Raw genomic sequence first — 20,758 nt, forward strand, 5'->3', positions numbered from 1 at the left:
CCCTTGTGGGCAACCTGAGGATCTCCTGCAGTGCCACAGGAGCTCTTCTGTCCTGCCTTTCTTTGCAGCTGAACCTGCCGGTGAAGGTCCCACATCCAGGACTGAGGCTGTGGGAGATGCTGAGGGTAGGTCAAGGCCTTTCCCCTGGGAGAGCTGCCAGCTCAGAGCCCAAAGCTGGGCCAGGGGGGCATCGCTGCAGGTGCCAGCACAGAACCATGCACGTGTGTGCCCTCGCCCTGTGTGATTCCCCCACCACGCCTGTGGCTCAGTGGTGCCCGTGCAGATCAGCAGAGATGGCAGAAGCTTCTGTGGCTGTTGAGTTACAGGTGTGTCTGCCGGGAGGACTTCTCCAGGTCCAGGGCTGGATGCTTGGCCCCAACCCAGCTCCCATGGCAGGGGTGAGTAGTGTGTCGCTTCTGACCTCACAGGCTGAGCCCTCCCCTTGTGGGATCCATTCCTGGGAAATGGAACTACTTTCTCTTAAGGTCCTCCAAAAGGAAAGACCCAAGTTTTTGCCGCCAAAAAGTCTCATGACTCAGATGAATTCCTGAGACAAACACAGAAGGAAGCACCTGGAGGATATGGTGGGTGCGTTTCCCTCATGCTTCCCCTGGGACTCAGCAGCCGGGGGCTTTGGCTGCACATCTGGACACGCCATGCCCGGCACAGCAGGAAGGGATCCATGGCAGCCTCGCTGCCCCGCTGCTGCTTTCATGCCCTGCAGGGCTGTTTCCCAGCCTGGCCTGGCTGCAATTCCTCCCCAGCCTCTGCAGGATGGAATTTGGCATCAGCTGATAGGGTGCCCCAACTGTACCGTGGGCCTGAGATCCCCTGCCATTTCCCAGTCTCTGAGAAGATCAGGAGGTGCAGCTGTTTGCACAAGGGAGTGCACTGGCCCAGCCCCAATTACCTGGGCTTTTTCCTGATCTTTACCTGTGACTTTGACAAGCATTGCCTTCTGAAGGTGCCAGCTCCCCAGTGGGGAATATTTCCATTTAATCCGGTTGTCCCATTTTTCCTTTTTCAAGTGATGGACCTAAAGGCTGTTCAGGAGGAAGAACACTCTGGGAGAAGCAGTGGCTCATTGGCAGCCCTAGCTGCAGGAAGGAAGGCAATGCCAGACACGGGCACAGGCACAGCAGGTAATTGCTGTGCCGGGCTCAGCCCTGGCCGGGGCTGTGTGGCAGCAGCTCTTCCCCCAGGGCCTGCCCTTGCCCAGCCCGGCAGCAGCCAAAGCTGGAGACGCCTCAGCTTCCAGGCCTCTGGAGCTGGTTCAGAGCCCCGGGGAAACGGGACTGGTGCAGCAACGTCCCTGGCGCTGCAGCCCCTGCGGAGCTGGCCCTGAGTGCCCAGAGGCCCAAGGCACAGGAGCAGCCCCGAGCGGGAGCCCTGCCGCCAGCCCAGGGCCAGAGCCAGCCCTGGCTCCCGACTGGGCAGGGGCTGCGCTGGGTCCTGACAGGGCCTGAGCCTGTCCCCTGGGGCCGGGGGAGCTGTCACGGGGCAGGGAGGGCCAGGGCTGGCAGTGGCTGCTCAGGGATGGCTTTGGCCCGTGTCCCTGGCAGCAGCCACTGCCCAAGCAGCTGCGCTGCCCCCGGGCTCTCCTCCCGACCTGCTGGGCTTTGTTGGCTGGCACAGCCTGTGCCAAGGGCCGGCAAGGTGCCTGCAGACCCCAGCTCTGGGGGAAACAGAGAACGTCCTGCCCGTATTCACCGTGCTGCTAGCTCAGCAGTGCAGCACAGCACGGGCTCACGCTCCCCATTGCTCCCACAGATGCATCCGGCACCACAAGACCTGTTCCCAATGCCCAGGATGGCCTCGGAAGGGGTTTCTGTCAGGGAACAGGCTGCTGGCTAGGGTTACTGGCAGGCGTGCTTTGTTTGGAGCTTGTCTTCATGTTGTGCTGCTTTGGAATCGGGTATTCCTGGAACAGAAAACAGTGAGTGTTTTGTGCTCTCCCCCTCCAACAGCTTCTTTTGAAAGTCTAACGTGGTTAGGGAACATTCCCATTGAGGCTGCAGTGGGGTTGTGGCCAGTCCATGATTGTCCAAAGAACTCTGCTGAGGTTTCTGCTGCTGCCCAGTGCTTCCATTGGCCTCTCAATTGCTGGGCCTTGTCCTGGGGGCCCCGCTGGGGCTGCACCCAGAGCTGGCTCCCACTGAGGCTGCCTGGCCAAGAGCAGCCCCAGGGGCACGGGGCAGAGGCAGAGGGAGGTGGGGAGGAGAAAGAGCAGGGCCGAGGTTGCCCTTGAAAGGCAGAGGCGCTCTGGGGCCCGCTCCTGGCCAGGGACCCTGCCCAGAGCCGTGCCCTGCTGGCCGGGGCCTTGAGGGGCAGCTGTCCAGCTGGGCCCAGCTGTGCCAGCAGCTCCAGCCGTGCTGGGGAGCCTTGCCAGCTCTGGGCCCTGCTGTGCACGAGGGTCCCTGTGTGCCACTGGCAGCTGGGGCCTCGGCCACCTCCTCTCTGCACAGGAGCACCTCGGGACACGAGTTGGAAGACGGTGGCTGCACCTCACACCCAGACAGCGTGAGCAGCTCCTCCAGCAGCAGTAACGGCCTGGACAGCCCTCTCAAGTGTTCTGTGAAGAGGACCCCAGAACCACCGTCGACAAGGAAGCCTCTTATTGCCCCATAGATCCCACTGCCACCTGCTCTCCCCATGGGCCTCCCCAAGCTGCCTTCATCCCTTTTTTTCTCTCCGTCTGTCCCATCCCAGCCAACCCGAGTTCCTCTAGGGACCCCAGGACCAGCCCAGCACCTTCCAGCACCTCCTGAGACCAACACATCCCTTCCTCTGCCCCTGAGCCCTCTGGCCTTTCCCTCTAGGCAACACTGAAGGTGACACCCCACCCCACCCCGCCCTCCCCCCCCCTCCAACTCCCACTTGCAGGGTAGGCAATGGCCCATTCCTGTGTTCAAATAAAGAGATGGATTTGTGTCCTAGTTTGAAAGCAAAACCAGTGAGAGGCTCCAAGTCAGAAATAGAATTTTTTAGGAAAAGGGAAAAAAAAACCAAAATACATGCAATAATACAAAAGAAAAACCACTGACAGGCTCAGATTACAGCCTGCTGACACCCTGCTAGTTAGGGTGGTGGTAGCAGTCCAGATGAAATGGACTTGTGGAAGTGGTGATCCTATAGAAAAAATCTGGTAGCTCTCATCCTCTGGAAAAGCAGTGGGTAAGGGCAGTGGTTCCTCTGGAAATCCAGTGGAAAGACAGCTTGTTGTGTCCCAAAACCCAGATTATATCCAGCTGGGGGTGCTTAGCTCCTCCCCCATGGGCAGAGCATCTCACAGTGGGCTGATATCATTCTGCCTCATGCTGTGGGTCCTTGATTAGCCATTAAACAGAAATGGCTCTGGGAGGGAGTTATTTCTGAGTCATGTGGCAAGACATTGATGGGCCCATTAACAGGAGATAAGGAAGAAACAATGCCCCTCCTGGTTTCAGCAGCTGTTGAGGATGGCATTAGAATACATCTTTACACTGCAACCCAGGACAAGCGGTCACCCCAGTGTCCAGGTGGCAGCAGCAGCAAAGCCCACCCAGCCCCAGCACTGACTGAGCTCCATGCCCAGGAGGAGCCGTGGATGCCCACGGTGTGGGCAGGCAGAAGCCAGGCCGGGGCTGCTGTTGAAATGGAGGTTTTGGGGGGGTTCAATTAAGTTAGCAATATGGACTAAGCATTTACATTTTAAATTGTAGAATTATGTGTTGAATTTTAACCTTTTACTTAAGAAACCTCTGCCAAGGTACAAAGGGCATAGGAAAATGCAAATTTCTGAAGCTTCTTGCTATGAAGGACAATACCAGTGTCATAAATAGGACAGGAGATCTTTCTCCTTTTTAATGCCTTTATTAAAATATTCAGCTCAGGTTGGGGAGAAACGACAGGTCGCCCGCACCCCCACTGCTCCCAGGAGTGGCATGGAGGAGGAGGATGATGCAGCTGTGTCCGCTGGTATGCAGGCAGAGCTGGGGCTTCCGTCCTCGAGGGAGTAGTGGGAATTCTGCTTTTTTGGACTAACATTCCAGATCCTCTTTCTAGCTGACATCCTTTCAGGTTAGGGTGAGGAGTAAAAAGGATCTTAGCAGATACTGGATTAAGTTCCTCACCTTTAGACCTTACTTAGGTTTCTTAATTTTATGTCGGCTCAATGTTTTTAGGGTTTTTTTCCTGGAAAATTGCAAACTGTGGTGAAATGCATTCTCATCTGCATACTAGCTCTGATGTCACCACCCCCACCCTGCTACCTGCTTGCTCTGGGGAAGCAGCAGGGGGACAATTGCGCTTGATTTCTAACCATGAACAGGTAATTGAAGAAAAACTATTAACAAGAGGTGAGTGCAACATGAAGCTAGCAACAACAAATAGTCAACATTTCAACTCGCAACAACTGGCCCAACCTGTTTAACTTTGTAGCCTTAAAAAAATGGATAATCTGTTGGGGCGAACACCCCAGGTGTGGAGACACGAGGCTTGACTCCATTTCAGAAGGCTGATTTATTTTATATTCTATTAAAATACTACATTAAAACTATACTAAAAGAACAGAGAGGAAAAAATGACCAGAAGGCTACAAAGAAGAAGAATAGAATGGAATGCATAACAAAAATCTTGTGACTGCTCACAGGCTCAACACAGTTGGCTGTGATTGGTCATCAAGTGAAAACAATCCACATGGACCAATGGAAGATGCACCTGTTGCATTCCACAGCAGCAGCTAGTTATTGTTTACATTTCTTTCCTGAGGCCCTCAGCTCCTCAGGAGGGGAAAAATCCTAGGAAAGGATTTTTAATAAAATATCATAGCTACAGATAACTTTTTTACTCATAACACCAGGAGAAGACCAGGGAATGCAGGAAGCCTAGACTAAGGAGCTCCTCTGTCTCCAAGCTGATCCAAACCAACAGACGTACTCAGATAAGCACCAAGGGACCACAGTGCACACACAAAGGAGAAAAGTTCAAAAGTTCAGTCATGAGGAAGACCACAGCCTTCAGCCTCAGAGACCACCAAAGACCCCAGTGTGACCACCACAGGAAACAACGCGTGCCTGATGGAGAAGGAAGACTCGCTCACAATATGATGATCGACAAGTCTCGTCTTTATTCCCGAATCACCGTTTATTATACACCTTTTAATTAGCTCATGCATAGTGCAAAATCCCAGCTCACCATTGGCTAACTAGCTATCAGCTAACTACGTGCTTTTTTTGGTATAACTATCACCACTTTCCCAGGCTATCCCGCTCCACCACCTGTGTCTGTGCATTTCTTCATCCGTGGGCCAAGGACACACAGTTTAATTGGAATGGCAACTCCCCTCATTCTCTATCTCGGTCAAATTAATCTCACTGTGAGCTTTAGCTCGGAGCCAGCTTGTTACAAAGCTCTCAACATTTCCCCCGTTTTCTTTTTGGGCCAGAAGTGTTGTTTTCCAAGCCCTTTCCATCATCTAACTCACCATTCTTTGTATGCAATTAAGCAAGCATGGTAATACAAGCATTAACAATACTATCACACAATATCTCTATAGCATATTGATACAGAATGATCTGATAAATTCATAGAACACATACTCTCAAATTCTTCACAACCATGGCCTTGAGCTAATAATAAGAAATCGATTGCTGCTCTATTCTGCAATACTGCATGATTTACACTTTGTACATCTTGAGACAGCATGTCCAATACCTGGGAGGTGGCGTTCAGTTCGTCTTTGGCCCAGCAGCCTAATTGCTTGGCCAAATTCATGGCCTTATTAGCTGCCCTTCCAGGTAAAAGTGTAGCTACTACTACCTGTTTCAGCTTGCTCCAGAATGTGGGTTGCCCTATTTGGCAGTCCCTCTGGAGCGAAGAGAACAGGACTTAAGTTGCTTGATGCAGTCGTCTAGTGCCTCCTCAACCCCACAGTCTTTTTTAATCGGTCCTACAGTGGATGTCTGTGTGAGGGGCACAAGCTTTCGACAGCGCGAAGCTATTATGTGAGTACGCACTTGCTTTTCTACTCGCTCACACAAGGTCTTAAGTTGCCAAGTAACATATGCCAAAATAATTTGCTCCGGGGCTTCATATAAGTCTAACGATCCTCTCAAATCAAGCCCTGTAAAATCCCTTAGTGCTCGCTGCCACGAGTTCTGCAAGTTCCAGGAGAATCGGCAGCTTGGGCACCAGTTCTGCTGAACAGTCGATTGCTCCAACCAAAACACCTTATTACAGCCTCCACAGTCTAGCACGATCCATGCAGCGCATTTATTGTCCCCACAGTCCAAGCATGGCTGTGATTGAGGGGCTTTTACTTCTACCGTAACGTCCTGACACCACTCGATCCAATTGTCAGGAAGATGAACACAGGCACATCGCACGTCGTTAGAGTAGGGCTGGAGGCGTTGCAAATAGGGCCGCAATATCAGCGTCAGTTTGTTGTGCACCCTCTCTTTGTCCTCCGGTGACAAGGCCGCAATGGTCCTGAACATCAGCTCGAGTCCACTTCACAGGGATCCACAAGGGTCCTGTTGGAGAGGAAACACAAAGATATCCCCTCCCCCAGTATAGTACCCTGGCAGCTACTCCTGCTACATAAAGGGAGTCAGTCACAATATTCAAAGGACCTTTTAAATTCATCATTGCCCATACTACAGCTAAAAGTTCCAATGTCTGTAGACTGTCCCTGGCATCTGCATCCAACAAATGTTGTCGCCACTGTCCTTGCTGTTTCCATGTCACGGCTGCTCTCCTGGAGTTTTTACCAGCATCCGTAAAGGCCGTGATATCCCCCCTTAATGGTGACAGACTCCGAATGGGCTTTGTTATCCAGTCCCATTCTGTCATCCACTGGAGGGGACTAGGATGCAGTTTCCCAGTCTCCACGACAGCTCCAGCTCCTAAAAGGGCTTCTTGGAGCTCCCCAGAGTTCACCAAATACCAGTCAAGCATGTCCTTTTTGATGGGCAATGGTATTGTGGAAGGCTCCGCTCCTGTAACTTGGATTGCCCTAAAACGTCCTTTCTGTATGAGGGATGCAATCATTTCAATTTTCAGTCTCACAGTTCTCTGTTGCTGTAGCGGTGGAGAGAGCCAGTCCAATACCCTGAGCTCCCCCGTTTTCTTTTCAAGCTGAGACAGGGCACCTGTTAAAACAGAAACAAATCCCACATCCCTGCAGGACTGAAGAATCTTCTCAAAATCCTGGAGGTGAAGAATGGGTCCTGGTTTCATTTTGCAATGTTACATAAAGAAATGTTAAAATAAAAGTAATTAGGAATTAATTTAGATAATACACACAATCAACAACACATACAAGATCAGAAAATTACTAAACACTACAACACTGAACTCTTATCCCAGAGTCTGCGACAGCTGATAAATCTTAAAATGACAGAGAATTGGAGAAATCATGTCCGGATTCATGTTTCTCCAAATTACCTCTGAAAATGGCTCAGCCATCATAGATGGTCAAATCGCCAAGTCAAAAGGACTTGAATACTTTTTGATGCAGAAAACATCTGGGTGGATTGTCAGTCACTCCATCCAAATAGAGTTAGAACTTGGCCAGAGCTCGAACTCTAATTGGTGAGTGTCACTTAACATACCTTTTAAACAGGACTTTTAAAAACAACTGTTATAAACAAGAAACCTTAGGGTTACAAATCAATCAAACCAGCAAATAATTGAATCCTTCTGAAGTTTCTGTCAAGACAGAGATTTTCCAAACACAGCAAACTTCTTGAATTCTCTGCCGGAGTATTCCTGTAATAATAATTAAAAGAACTACAAAACTGGCAATTTGGATAAAAACCCTCAGAAACATCAAAATAGTTAGGAAATAAAAAGACAGGATTTTGAAGAGACACGTGTCTTGCAGGTGATCACACAAAAAAAATAGAAAAACACATGAAAGCCGGCTGCAAACACCACAACAACACACCAACAACAACTCTCATCACAAAAATCTGAAAACTCCCTAACAAGAAGTGCTTGAAGGGGTTAAGACAACCTTCCCAAAGTATTCATCTAGTATTAACAACAATCACTATCTATCAGCATTACTTACAAAAACCGAAAATAACAAAGGTTATAAACTTAATATAAATAATTCTTAAAACTTTGAATCATTGGGGAATTGACTGATGACCCCACAACAGGGTCTGATTCACTTTTCCCAAATGCTTTGTCTTCCAAGACACCTTGAGTAATTAAATCTTTACTAATACTTTCATCTTTACATGACATTTTGTTTCCCTGGGAACAATTTTTTACAATAGAAGCAGTTCCCTTTTTTCTTTTTTTTTTTTTTTTTTTTTTTTTTGTTTTGTTTTGTTTTGTTTTTTTGATGAATCCAGCTGGCATTTTGTTACACTGAGATTTCTTACTGATGGACAACAATCATTAACTGAAGGATAACAGGCTGGTAAGGCTGGACAGTTTGCATAGATATTTTAAAACAAAACTGAGAAAGATGACAGATAATTTCAAACACAAATAATTTCACTTAAAATAAGGACATTACAAAAACAATTAGCACATTTACATCCATTTATCTAATGCCATCTCTTAATGAATAAAAGAGAGCAAAGACCATAAAGACCATAGTATACAGAAATATTACAGTTTAAATCTTCTCACATGTAGTCCAAACAGAAACTAGGAAGTTTATTTAGATTCTGTTCCCTTAAAAGGTTGTTCCTCCCTCAGGTAAGGGAAAGGCAATTAAGTCATCAAACTTTAAGCCATCAAACCCAAATACTCAATCACTTTTAAAAAAGCAAACACATTTACAAAAAAAAAAAAAAAACAAACCGGTAAACAAACTGTAAAGCCTGTGGAACAGTTGGGTGAAATGCCCCGTATAACATCTGGATGAAGCACTGTGTGAATTTTCAGAAGTTTTCTATCCTGATCTTGAAGGAAAAAATTCCTGACCTGTTTTTTCTCAGACACTTGTTTGAATTGTTGCGATGGGCTGTCTGCTGTGGTTGCTAGGCAGCTGTGACAGGGCGGTGCCCTGAGGAATGTCTGCCCGCACCCGTCTCTGGCCTGCTCCGGCACAGCCTCAGTCTGCGCTACCTCGGGGGTGCGGAAAGGAACGCTCTCGCCCGGACCCGGGCAGCCCCAATCTCCTTTGGGCTCCGCTCTGCCTGGATCTCCGCTCGGGCTGGTTCCCCCTGGCTCTGCGCCAACACCCGCAGCCAGCAGGAGAATGTCCCACACCGCTGGTGTTCTTGTGCGCTTGAGAAAGGTGAAAAAGCCCTCCCAGGCCCAGCTTTCGGGTTTCGCGTTACTGGTGCGCGTCCGCCGCCGCTAGCACTGGCACTGCGCTTGTCGCTGCCACGTATTTGGCCCCCACGTCTCGCTTTGGCTGGTCCGGGCCCTGGCTGGCACTTCCCTTGCGATCTGTGTGCTTTCCCCACGGACAGCTGCCGTGCGAGTTTTTGTCACCGTGCGTGTCACTGGACCCGCGGTGCGCGTGCCCGCCGCCGGCACCAAGCATGCCACCACTGCCACACGCGTTCTCGCCGCCGCGTCTGCCCCGGGCTCTCCCGCAGCCCCTGTCGCCCTCCTGGTCCCGAACTTACGCCACTCTGTTAATTCATGTACTGTATAAGGATTTTGAGAAACTCCTTGTGAATACCCATAAGCTAACAACTGTGGGAGCTCTTTCTGCAAGTCTATGTTCTTAAACTGATGCTTTTTTAAAAAGCAAACAAATAAATCATATTCTGCTTGCCTTTCCATTTCCATTTCCATTTCCATTTTCGAGAATATCGACGTTTTTGCAGCCCTTCAAGGTCTCGGCAGCACATATTGGCCGGGCTCTTCTATAAGGTCACCCAGGGCGCGGCACCTTTCGCTTTTTCAACGGTGCTTATTCGCCGTCCTTGCTGCTATAGGACCCGAACTCGTTCACCAATCCACCGTGGTTGCTGTTACCGGTTTCACGTCCGGGGTCACCATTTGAGGTAATCGGCAGAAGAAATGCGGCACTCAATATGAGTGATCAGCAAATCTCAAAACTTTATTGATAGGCACATACATTTATATTGGTGCTAATGAGGCCAATACATATTGCAAAAGGCGAGCTCATTATTGGTTAGTTACTTATCAGCTAACTACGCCTACCTTAGCATTCTTGTGGCTACTATGTTGCAGCTGTCCACATCTTTTCTTCATATTTCTAACTAACGATCCTCTCCCCCATCCTGATGTTGCACCAAGGGCACAGTGCCCTTGCCAGGTTGGGACACTGACTGCTGACTCCTATCCTCATCTCCTTCTTGCTTAACTAACAGTATTATATCAGTGTGACCTTTGTCAACTGGCTAGCTGTTCACAAAATCCTCCACAAAAGTTCTCTGTTCTATTCCAGCTCTGGGCTTTTTTCCCATACTGCGTGCGACAAGACTGTAATTTTTATTATAATTATAGTCGCTGTTATCCATCTAATTTTTAAGAAGGCTCCTGTGATTGATAGGACATTCCTTCCCCTCTCACACAGCCCGGCTCCAGCTTTCCGCTCCTTGATGCTCCTCTCTTGAAGCTCTTCAGGGAGGGACTGCCACGACCTAAGTCACCACCTCAGGTCTCCTTGATGTGCTCACTGCTGGACAGCCATCCCTCGCAGAACATCTTTCCCTCTCTGCCCAGACCTTCCTGATTCAGGGCAGCATCCCAAATGAGCTCCCAGAGAAGTTTCTGCATGTCACTGCTAGCCAGCGTGTCCCCGTGCTGGTGCAGGAAAGCTTTGTGAACGGCCACTGCTGGGAAAGCAGGCTGAGGTGGCACAAGCAGCTCCTGCACTGCAGTGCAAGCTTCTCAGAGCTCCTGTCACAGCCCCAGCCCTGCTCCCAGCTCTGTGCATTCTGCCCCAACAGAAACAGCCGCACCAGGCAAGAATTTACTGCTTTTGGAAAAATATTTATTTATCAAGATCAAGAAAACAATCATTATCTGCTAATACCAAGTATCACTATCACTAAATGTACCACTATCACAAAAACAATCACCATCCTCCAATATTAACTATCACTATCGCTAATACAATCACTATCCCCTAATATCAAATAACGCTATCATTAAAACCATCACTATCCTCTAATATTAACTATCACTATCATTAAAACAACCACCACCCTCTAATATCAAGTGTCCCTATCACTATCACTAAAAGAATCACTACCACTATCACTATTTATGGCTATCACTATCACTAATCATCTATCACTATCACTAATCATCATCCTCTAAGAGATAGTAGTCCTGCTGGTATTGGTAGGAGGGGCAAGAGGATGCTGTGGGCTGAGGTGACTCCAGGGAAATCCAGTGGTCCTGTGAAGAGGCATTGTCAGCCAGAGCACAGAAGGAGCAGGTGGGCAGAGGTGACGGGTCTGCGCTCATGTTCTTGTACAACTGGGCGAGCTCTGCTGCAAAGAGCTCAGGAAACAGGCGGCAGCTGTCCCTGAACCCGTTGCCTTGGGCTCTCTCGCAGCTTCCGGCTCCTTCTCCTGACTCTGCTTCACCTCTAGGCTGACCACAGCTTTCCCAGGAAGAGTCCCAGTCCTGTCCTGTTGCCTCTTTGTCCTCCTGGCTCCTCCTGTAGAAACAGATTTCCAAGAAGACTCCTCACAGATAGGAATTTGGAGCACAGTTTCCTCAGAGCCCTGCTAGGAGCCGCCTGGGCGCTCCTGCATGCTGCAAAGACTTCCTTGCCAATGGCAGCAATTAATAACTCACCTGTCTCTCTTCAGCAGCTGATGCATGACTAGATAGCCAGACACTGCCCCAAGCAGAAGCAAAGCTGAGGCTGCTACTGTCCCTACTAGGATGTAGTACTTGCTCGGGTCACAGTGTCCAGCAGTCTCGGCTTTTTGCCCACCGGATGACCCTGGCAGGAGAAGACACAATGCAAGAGTCAGCGTTTGTGCTCTGCACTAGGCATAACCCCACAGTGTGCTTCAGATGCCCAAGGACTGGCACTGCTAGTGGATCAGAACTGACATCTGATGTCTTCAGAGATGGCTTCCTCTGGCTCTGGTGTCTTAGCATCAGGGACCAAGAGGGATCCCATCAAGCTCTCATGCACAAGAGCCCAGTGTGTGCCAGGGAGCAGCACTGCCCCATCTACTCCTCCGGGCTGCAGGCCCGGGCTGCGTGCTGGGCACCTGCAATTCACCCATGGAGAGCACTGCAGGGATACAGCAGAAATGCTGCTCTTTGCCCAAGACAGCATCTAGCAAGCACTCACCTGAATATTCCTCAGGCTCAGCAAGTGTCCTGGTGTCCTCTATTGGTTCTCTTTTTTCATGTGAGCCTGGCACAATGTCACTTTCTTCCACAGCTAAGGTCTCCGGCACAGTCTCAGAATCTGTCTCTTCAGAAAAACAAAACATTGCACACATTAACCAGAAGCCACTGCCCCTCAGCACAAGCACGGTACCATGGCCTGGGCATTCCGGCAAGCGGCGCTGACGAGGCCGCTGTCCCCCCCAAGACAGGAGGAATCGACAGCTGGATTTTCTGCAGTGCAACAAGAAGTGCAGACCCAAACCAGCCAAGACTTAACCAAATGACCCACAGAAGGAGTACCTTCAGGTTCCCCCTCACCCTTGGGCTCCAGCTTCAACCCGTCCTTGAGCCTGAGCTTTGCAAGGGGCAGCCAAGGCTTGCTCTGATGTCATTGCTGCCTCCATGCTGTGCTGAGCATGTGGCAAACCCAAATTCAGCACTGGCCTTTGCCCAACATCTGGATGCCAATGTCTGCACAGAGCAGCCCTGGCCAGGAATGCTGCAACTGCAGCAGCAGCTGGAGAAGCCCCTGGCAGTCATCTGGAAGCACAGCTGTGAGCAGAGGCTGTGCTGGACCATCTCTAGGGCTCCCTGCAGGAGCTGTGAAATGGAGTGGGCCTGCAGCAAGACTCTGACTGAGTGCTTCTGCCTGTCCAGGATACAGCACATGCCTACAGGAAGCAAAAGCTCAGCTTCCCGGCTGCCAGGGTTAACAGAGTGGGATATACTAACCAGATGGGGCTTCATGCAAGGCTGCCAGGAGCTCCTCTGGAACATCCGGCAATCCTTCAGGGAACTCTTCAGGAACCTTGTCATCGTTCATCCCTATTGTTAGATTTACAAAAGCACGTTAACCCATGACGGTATTTTTCTCGTGAATAAAACAGGGAAAAGGGGCGCTCCTTTTTGTGAAGGCAGGACAGACTGACTACTCACGCTTGAGGTACCAGCTCGGAGTCAGCACGGTATCTGTCCCTCGCTCAGGGGCTGAAAGAGCACTCTCTGTGTCCACAACTACAACCAAACACCCACAAGAAGTTACCATCACGTGCACTGCCCTCATGGGCACACCTCAAGGCCTGGATGTGGAAGGCACTGATAGGGCACGCTCAAGCAGGTCTGCATCCTCACAGCTGCAGGGGGGTCTGGCTGCCCTTGGGACACTGAGCTGGTAGCTCCCACATGAAGGGAAAAGCCGTGGCGTGCCCACATGATCTGTGTGCGGGTCAGCCCTGGAGCCGGGCCAGAAGGCTGGACACCCAGAGCAGAGGGACGGACAGCCACTGCTGAGTGATGGAGAACTGGTGCTGAGCTTCCGGGCCTGACCCGACCCTCCCCACATCCTTGCTCCTTAGGAAGCTCTCTCCATGCTGCACCCTAAAGCAGCTGCAGCCCCTCACACCTCCCCTGGAGCCTCTGCCCCTCTGCCTGCCCCGTGCTGCCTTCCTGGCTCAGCCATCTCTGCTCCCGGCCCCGCTGCTGCCAGCCAGGGCTGTGTGCTGGCCCCTGCCTGCCTACCTGCTCCCTGCCCAGCTGCTGGAGCACTCTGGGCATTCTGGGCTGGCAGGGCCACGAGAAAGAGCAGCAGGAGGTAGCGGCTCAGGACCATGATCCCCCCTGCTAGCAACACTCTGCTGCTGCTGCTGCTGCTGCTGCTGCTGCTGCTGCTGCTGCTGCTGCAGTGTTGCCCAGAGCGAGCACTGAAGAGCACAGTGGGGCTCTGGAACCTGACATCAAACAGAGCTCTGTGACCTCAGAACAAAGTGATGGCTGTGAAGGCCCCAATGTACACCCACGTTGCCTGTGAATTCCTGCACCTCCCCTCTACTGAATTTCCTTATTCTGCACAGGAATGGAAGGAGCCAAATGGAGAAGGGCTGGAGTATTTTGGAGGCAGCATTGTGCATGGGAATGCAGAGGCACTCATGTCTTATTCCTCAGAAATTCCCTAGAAGAAGACCTGGATGAAGGCTGCTGTAAAAAGCCCAAATTCAAGAGTGTTTCTTTGGTAGTATTTTTGTCTGAAAGAATTGTGGCAAAAACCTGCTTTTCCCATGACTTCTGCTACACTTTCATGACCTTTGATGGCAGCACTGCTTCCATCCTCCACTGTCACGCAAACATGGCTGTGCAGTGCTGACGCATCTCCCCCGTCAGCCTGGTTTACTCCCTTTATCACTTCCAATGCTACTTAAAGCTCTCTCAAGGAGCCCTGCTAACTCTGGAGCCAAGAGCCTTTTTCCCTTTCAGGCAGATGTAGCCCATGTGCCACCATCAGGCCTGCTGTCCTGTAGAGTAACCCACGGTCAAACTCCCACACTGTTGCTGGGAACACCAGGCTGCCGCCTTTTCACCTCTAGAGCCTTCCTGGGTCTGGCTCACTGCACGTAGCGGAAGTAAATACCACATGCGCCCCAGATCCCTCAAGCAGTCATCCAGAGCCCCTGAGATCCCTCTGCCTTGTCCTCGGACACCATCAGGCACCGCCACGGGACACACACAAATGTCTTGGTTGCTGCAGATATCAGGTAACACTGCTGGCCTTTTAGCCGAGCAGCTCTTCTGGCAAATAAATATGCACTAAGCTGCCACGCCATGGTCAATAGTGCTTAAAACAAAACCAGTAATTAAGCAGAGATTGATGTCACTCCCCCAGACCAATGACCAGGGGCAAATCCCTTTGGCTCAGTCTGCAGCAATGACCTTGAGTGGTGTCCCCACTGCAGGGAGGAATCTCCACACGCCCAAGAAGGGAAATGTCAGGAGATGCTGCCATTAAAATTTGGGACGGGGCTTTTCTCGTCTCAAGTGCTGCCCTGTCACTCAGATGTGCCCAGGCTGGGCCAGCTCAGCAGCTCTGCAGAAGCTCTCAGTGGTGTTGCTTGGTTGTTCCTTTCTTTGGGGATTTTTTCAGTTCTGCCACAGCTTCAGCTCCCTCTGAGGATGTGTAACTTTGGAATGGAGCAGTCAGGCTGGTTTCAGCATTATTCACCCCAAAAGCAGCATGACCCCCCTCCTTCATTTCCCACTGGGGGCTTTGCAAACAGGGCCTTGCTGGAGCCCACTGCAGGCAGAGCCTCCTGCTCCAGCAGGAACTGCCTTTCCTGTGCCAGGAGCAGGGCAGGTCCCGCTGCAGGAAAAGCCCCAGGCCAGCCCCAGCACAGGGAAGGGCTCGGGCACAAGGGCAGAGTGCCGTGCTGGGAGCTGTGCCAGGCAGAGCCTGAGGCACCAAAGGCACCTTGGCAGCAGCAGCTGCTTGCAGGGCATGGCCAGAAGCCTCCCTTGGCAGCCCGGCCTGGTGGCCAGCACTGCAGAGCTGCTGCCTCAGGGCTCCTTTCTGCCTGGGCTCTGAAAAGCCACTTCTGCTCCAGGAGCCTGCCTGGGAAGCCATTGGCCCCAGCACCTTGGGGACAAGATATGAATGACAAAACTCTTCATGCCAGCAGAGACAAGGCAGGGGCAGAGGAAAGGGCAGAGCCAGGCCCAGGGGACAGGGCTGCCATGGTGATGGCTGTGAGGTCACTGCCCCTGCAGCAGCCTGGCTGCCCTCAGCAGACATTCTGGCCAGAAGCTTTGTGAGGGCACCCAGCACATCAGAGAACCCACACAACAGGAATTCTGTGCTTGGGGAGGGGAAAGGGTTTCGCTATGTCAGGCTGCACAAAGCTCCTGCTCTTGGACAATTCTCTGGAAAAACAGTTGCAGTTTTGGGCCACTCTCATAATTGTAAAATATTTTCTTCTTTTAACAAATGTAAATCCACCCTCATTCAGTTGAAAGATGTTGGCCCTTGTCCTGTCACTGCAAGATTTGGGAGAAAATAACTTTGACTACTATTTTTCCATTTTCACAGACCTTGGAGAAGACTGAAAAATCTCCCAAGATGGGGTTTGGAGGCCTCTTCACATAACCAGCAGGGAGAGGCTGATGGCTCTGGGCTCAGTGGTGTGGAGACTGAGGACAGAACAGGAATAGCCTGGGAGGGAGTGAAGGGTGGTTTCAGAGAGGCTGGAGCTTTTCTTCATAGAGAATATAAGCATGAGAAGGCAATAATGGCACCAAGGGCAGCTGGGGAGGCCCAGACTGAATGCCATGAGAAAGGAATTTCCCTGCCAGCGCAGGGCTGTGGTGCAACACATCCCCCAGAAGGAGCCTGGAGCAGCCCAAGGCTTTGTGTGGCAGGCAGAGGCAGGCAGGAGGCAGAGCTGTCAGCAAAGAAGGGGCCAGCCAGGTGGGGCAGCGGGGGATGAGGACAGCCTGCAGGGACAGAGGCCAGGGCAGGGACACCGTAGGACAGCCTGGGCTGCACAGGGCACAGGGATGGGCAGCAGCTGCCAGGCCCTGACAGAGCCACCTTGGGCAGCACTTTGGCCATGGCTGCTGGCCCTGGGCCTGAGCCAGGAGGGGACAAGTGACCCTGGCAGGCCTGGGGCCTCATGGCCTCCTTGTCCTGCTCAGCAGCTTGGCAGGGGCCGCCCCATGGTCCTGCCCTTGGCATTGCACATCCCCACATCCCAGAGCCCATCCCGGGAAGAGCCCTGAGCGAGGAGGGAGGGACAGGATCTGCCTGGCCAGGGGCTGGGGCTCAGGCCTTGGGCCTTTGCATTCCTGAAACACATCCAGGTTTGCTCAGCACCAGAGACACCTTTGCCTTGCTTGTCCCCAGCTGTCATGACTGCCTCCAGTGTTCTGCTCTCCCTGGAACCTGGGGACACTCTCTCAGTCCTGTCCCTCACAGGATCTATTTAAAGTACAAGAACCTTCAGTAGTTCAATCTCACTTTGAGCTCTTGAGAAGTTCTTTGAGCACACTCAGAAGGACTGGGTGTGATGCAAAGAGCAGCAAAGCCCCAGAGGGTGATTAAAGTCCTGGTGCTGTGTCTGTGCTGCTGAGCTGGGCCGGGCTCCTGGCCCAGAGGCAGCTCCTGGCAAGGACAGCGCTGCAGAGAGACAGCTCTGGCCAGGAGCAGCTCCTGGGCACAGCCCAGCAGGGCTGGGGCACTGCCAGGGCAGCTCAGGGACACCAGCAGGGCACAGACAGAGCTGACAGGGGCTCAGCACTGGCAGGGGCTGGGGGATGTCCCAGAGGGGGCTGTGTCACAGCGGCACCTCTGTGGCTGTGTCATGGAGGCACAGAGCAGCTGTGATGTCAGCAAGGGGCTGTGTGACAGCACAGAGTGGGCTGTGTGACATCACCGAGGGGGTTGAGACATCACAGAGCTAGCTGTGACATCACAGATGGCAGCTGTGTGACATCAGAATGAGGGTTGTGACAAAGAGTGTGACATCACAGAGCAGCTGCGTGATGTCGCAGAGAAGGCTGTGACATTACAGGGTGACTGTGATATCACAAAGCTGCTCTGTGACATCACATAGCAGCTGAATGATAACATATGAAGGCTGTGTGACATCACAGGAGGCTGTATGAAACCACAGGTAGTCTGTGACATTACAGTGTCTGTGTGACATCACAGTGTCTGTGTGACATCACAGGGGGCTGTGTGACATCACTGGGGCTGTGTGACATCACAGGTGATTGTGTGACATCACTGGGGCTGTGTGACATCACAGGTGGCTGTGTGACATCACAGTATCTGTGTGACATCACAGGAGCTGTGTGACATCACAGGGGCTGTGTGAGGTCACAATGTCTCTGTGACATCAGAGTGTCTGTGTGACATCACAGTGCCTATGTGACATCACAAAGGGGCTGTGTGACATCACAGGGGGCTGTGTGACATCACTGGGGCTGTGTGACATCACAGGGGCTGTGTGACATCACAGGGGTTATGTGACATCACAAAGGGGCTGTGTGACATCACAGGGGCAGTGTGAGGTCACTGGGGAGGTCACTCTGCCCCAGCCCCCCTCACAGCTCCCCCAGAGCAGTCCAACCCTGCTCGTGCACAGTGGGGTCCCCTGTCCCCCCAGGTCCCCCCGCCCCCGGCGCCGCAGCCTCCCCCAGAGGATGTTCCACGGGATCGACCCCAGAGCCTGGCACGGGGACGGGGCGCTGGGGCTGTGGGGGTGGGACAGGGGGACAGGGACCCCCCAGCAGTGTCTGTGTGTCCCCCAGGGCCAGAGCCTGGGCCAGGGCTCCTTCACCCTGTTATAGATACGTATTAGAATATTGGCTTTTCTCAAATATTAAAATGGATTTTATATGTGTGGTGCTAAAGTAAATTTGTTCTAAAGACATAGTTTTTATTTCTGTTGTTCATTAAGCTTAGTGAAATGGCTGCTTGTGTTAAAATGGCTGCTTGGATGGGATAACATCCAATGAACACAGGATGAGGACACCTGTACAGATCTGCCAACTGTCAGCACTCAGCGTCTGAAGGCAGAGTGGAGCAAGGCCCAAAAACTGGAGGTGGTAAGTAGGACTGAAACCACAGCCAAGGAATCTGCATGCTCTAAAAAGGCGGATCCAAGGAGGAGCCATGCCAAACAGTTCTTGGAACATGTAAACTAGTTTTGGGGAAAGTTTGCTGTGCATGAGGGTGTATGAATATGCAACAGGCTGATGTAAGGGAAAAGGTATTTAAGGGGTGTCCCCAAAGGTAACAGGGTGCTCTTGGCTGAGTGGTGTAGCTATGACAGCAGAACATGCTCTTCTCAAAGAGTTTCCAATCCAAAGTTACACCAACTGATTTGTGCATTAACATGCTTAATCTCCCACAGAAAGCAACCTTACCATATCATGCACGTGAGGTCACACACCGACCTCCCAGGTATCATCACAGAAGGAAACAGGGAATTACATGCATTGGCCGTGGCAATAGAGACTGCTAATGTCCCTGAGATCTTTGCCCACGCAAAGTTGTCACACACATTTTTCATCAAAATGTGCCTGCCCTTATCAGAATGTTCAAGCTTTCAAAAGATCAAGCAAAAGCTATTGTTGCCACATGTCTGAACTGCCAAAACTACCAGATACCAACTATGGGCACTGGAGTCAATCCCTGAGGCCTGAACAGCTGCCAGCTGTGCCAGACAGATGTGACCCACTTCCCACCTTTTGGGAGGTCAAAATACGTGCACATATCGGTCGATACGTTTTCAGGAGCAGTATTTGCACCAGCTCATCCAGGAGAGACCACACAGCACACCCTTAAACATTTCCTCCTTGCCTCCGCTACCCTGGGAGCACCAAAGGAGATCAAGACTGATAATGGACCTGCCTATACCTCTTGTAAGTTAAAAGAGTTCTTCAGTGAGTGGGGAACAGAACACAAGAAGGGCATACCTGCAAATCCCACAGGACAATCCATCGTAGAAAGGACACATCAAACCCTCAAAAGAGTCCTCAATCAGCAGCAAAGAGAAACAAAAATCAAATCTCCAGGTGAAAGACTTTGCAAGGCTCTCTACGTCATCAGCTTCCTAAATTGTACAACAGAGTCTGACCCCCCAATACTTCACCACTTTGCAAATACCACCCAAGCAAAGCTCACTGAGAAACCACCTGTGCTGGGGAAGGACCCAGAAACACATCAAATTTCTGGGCCTTTCCAGTTGATTACCTGGGGAAGAGGGGATGCCTGTGTTCTACTCCCATCTGCTCCTGGATGGTACCCAGGAAAAAACATAAAACCCTATCTAGGCACTGCAAAAGCCACTACCAAAAACACTGACAAGAATTCCCCTGAGTCAAACACAAGACCTCCTCAAAACCAGACCAGTTCTGCCTGGAGACGAAGACGTTGCCAAATGTCCACATACAGAAGAAAAGACCATCCCATCATGGGACAGCAGACAAAACAGAAAGCTGAACAACATTCTGCTGTAACATGTTTACTGCCAGACACAGCCTGAACACAAAATTGTTCTCTGAGTTATATGTTATTACTCCTTTTTACCCTAAAAAACCCTATTATTCCCCTTTCTCAACTCTTACCAAAAACCCCTAACCTTATACACACTCCCCCATCCTTAGCTTATGGAAAACGCAAAAAAAAAAAAAAAAAAAAGAAAAGAAAAAGAAAAAAGGGGAGGGGAAGGAACGGAGGAAAGGAACAAGGGAGAAAACCCTAACCCTCCCCTCCCACCATCAAGATAACAAATTTTGCTTATATTCCCTATCAGAAGCCCCATTCCTGTCCAGAGATGAAAAATGTCTCCATTGGTGCTGTCCTCACTGCTGCCTGGATGTTCCTCACGTACCGTGTGCCATCACCTGGTTTAGCCCACAGCCTGGCCACAATGTCTGGGTAACCTCAGCAAGGACATTAAAACAGGATAACATGTGCTTATCCATGGGAAGCATGGATAACCCACTTCCCACATGTCTGGTAGGAATTCCCTTCACAGCCGATGCCTGGCCCGTCTATAACTCAGAGCTCCTCCTCACCACAGGTAAGAGACCCAACCTGGTGGGCACCTGGGACCAGTGGACAAAAATGCTGCCCAGTGCTCTCGAGGAACCCCAAGAATTGGACCTGTTGGGGTCCTCCAAGGCAACATACTGTGTCAAATTT

At 51.2% G+C, this 20,758-nt stretch overlaps 1 protein-coding gene across 2 annotated transcripts; it reads right to left on the reverse strand.

The window, feature by feature from the left end:
- Positions 1-10,465: 10,465 nt before the first annotated feature.
- Positions 10,466-14,641, reverse strand: LOC135292725 (uncharacterized). Of its 2 annotated transcripts, XM_064406823.1 has the most exons (6): positions 13,801-14,641; positions 13,219-13,296; positions 13,015-13,107; positions 12,242-12,367; positions 11,731-11,881; positions 10,466-11,590 (listed from the first exon to the last, which is right to left on the reverse strand). In XM_064406823.1, the coding sequence occupies exons 1-6, from the start codon at positions 13,889-13,891 to the stop codon at positions 11,227-11,229; spliced, it is 903 nt and encodes a 300-aa protein (XP_064262893.1). In that variant the 5' UTR covers positions 13,892-14,641; the 3' UTR covers positions 10,466-11,226. The 2 variants fall into 2 exon arrangements, with proteins under 2 accessions (XP_064262893.1, XP_064262895.1); XM_064406825.1 differs by lacking the exons at positions 13,015-13,107; positions 13,219-13,296.
- Between the last annotated feature and the right edge of the window lie 6,117 nt (positions 14,642-20,758).

The sequence above is a fragment of the Passer domesticus genome, unplaced genomic scaffold (genome assembly GCF_036417665.1).
Source record: "Passer domesticus isolate bPasDom1 unplaced genomic scaffold, bPasDom1.hap1 HAP1_SCAFFOLD_44, whole genome shotgun sequence".
NCBI classification, from domain to species: Eukaryota; Metazoa; Chordata; class Aves; order Passeriformes; family Passeridae; genus Passer; species Passer domesticus.

Coding starts and splice junctions, on each gene's coding strand:
- LOC135292725 (XM_064406823.1), bottom strand. CDS start 13,891: ATGGTCCTGAGCCGCTACCTCCTGCTGCTCTTTCTCGTGGCCCTGCCA. Junction 12,368..13,014: donor CTTGCATGAAGCCCCATCTG/GTTAGTATATCC, acceptor GTTTTTCTGAAG/AGACAGATTCTGAGACTGTG. Junction 11,882..12,241: donor TGAGCCTGAGGAATATTCAG/GTGAGTGCTTGC, acceptor TTCTCCTGCCAG/GGTCATCCGGTGGGCAAAAA.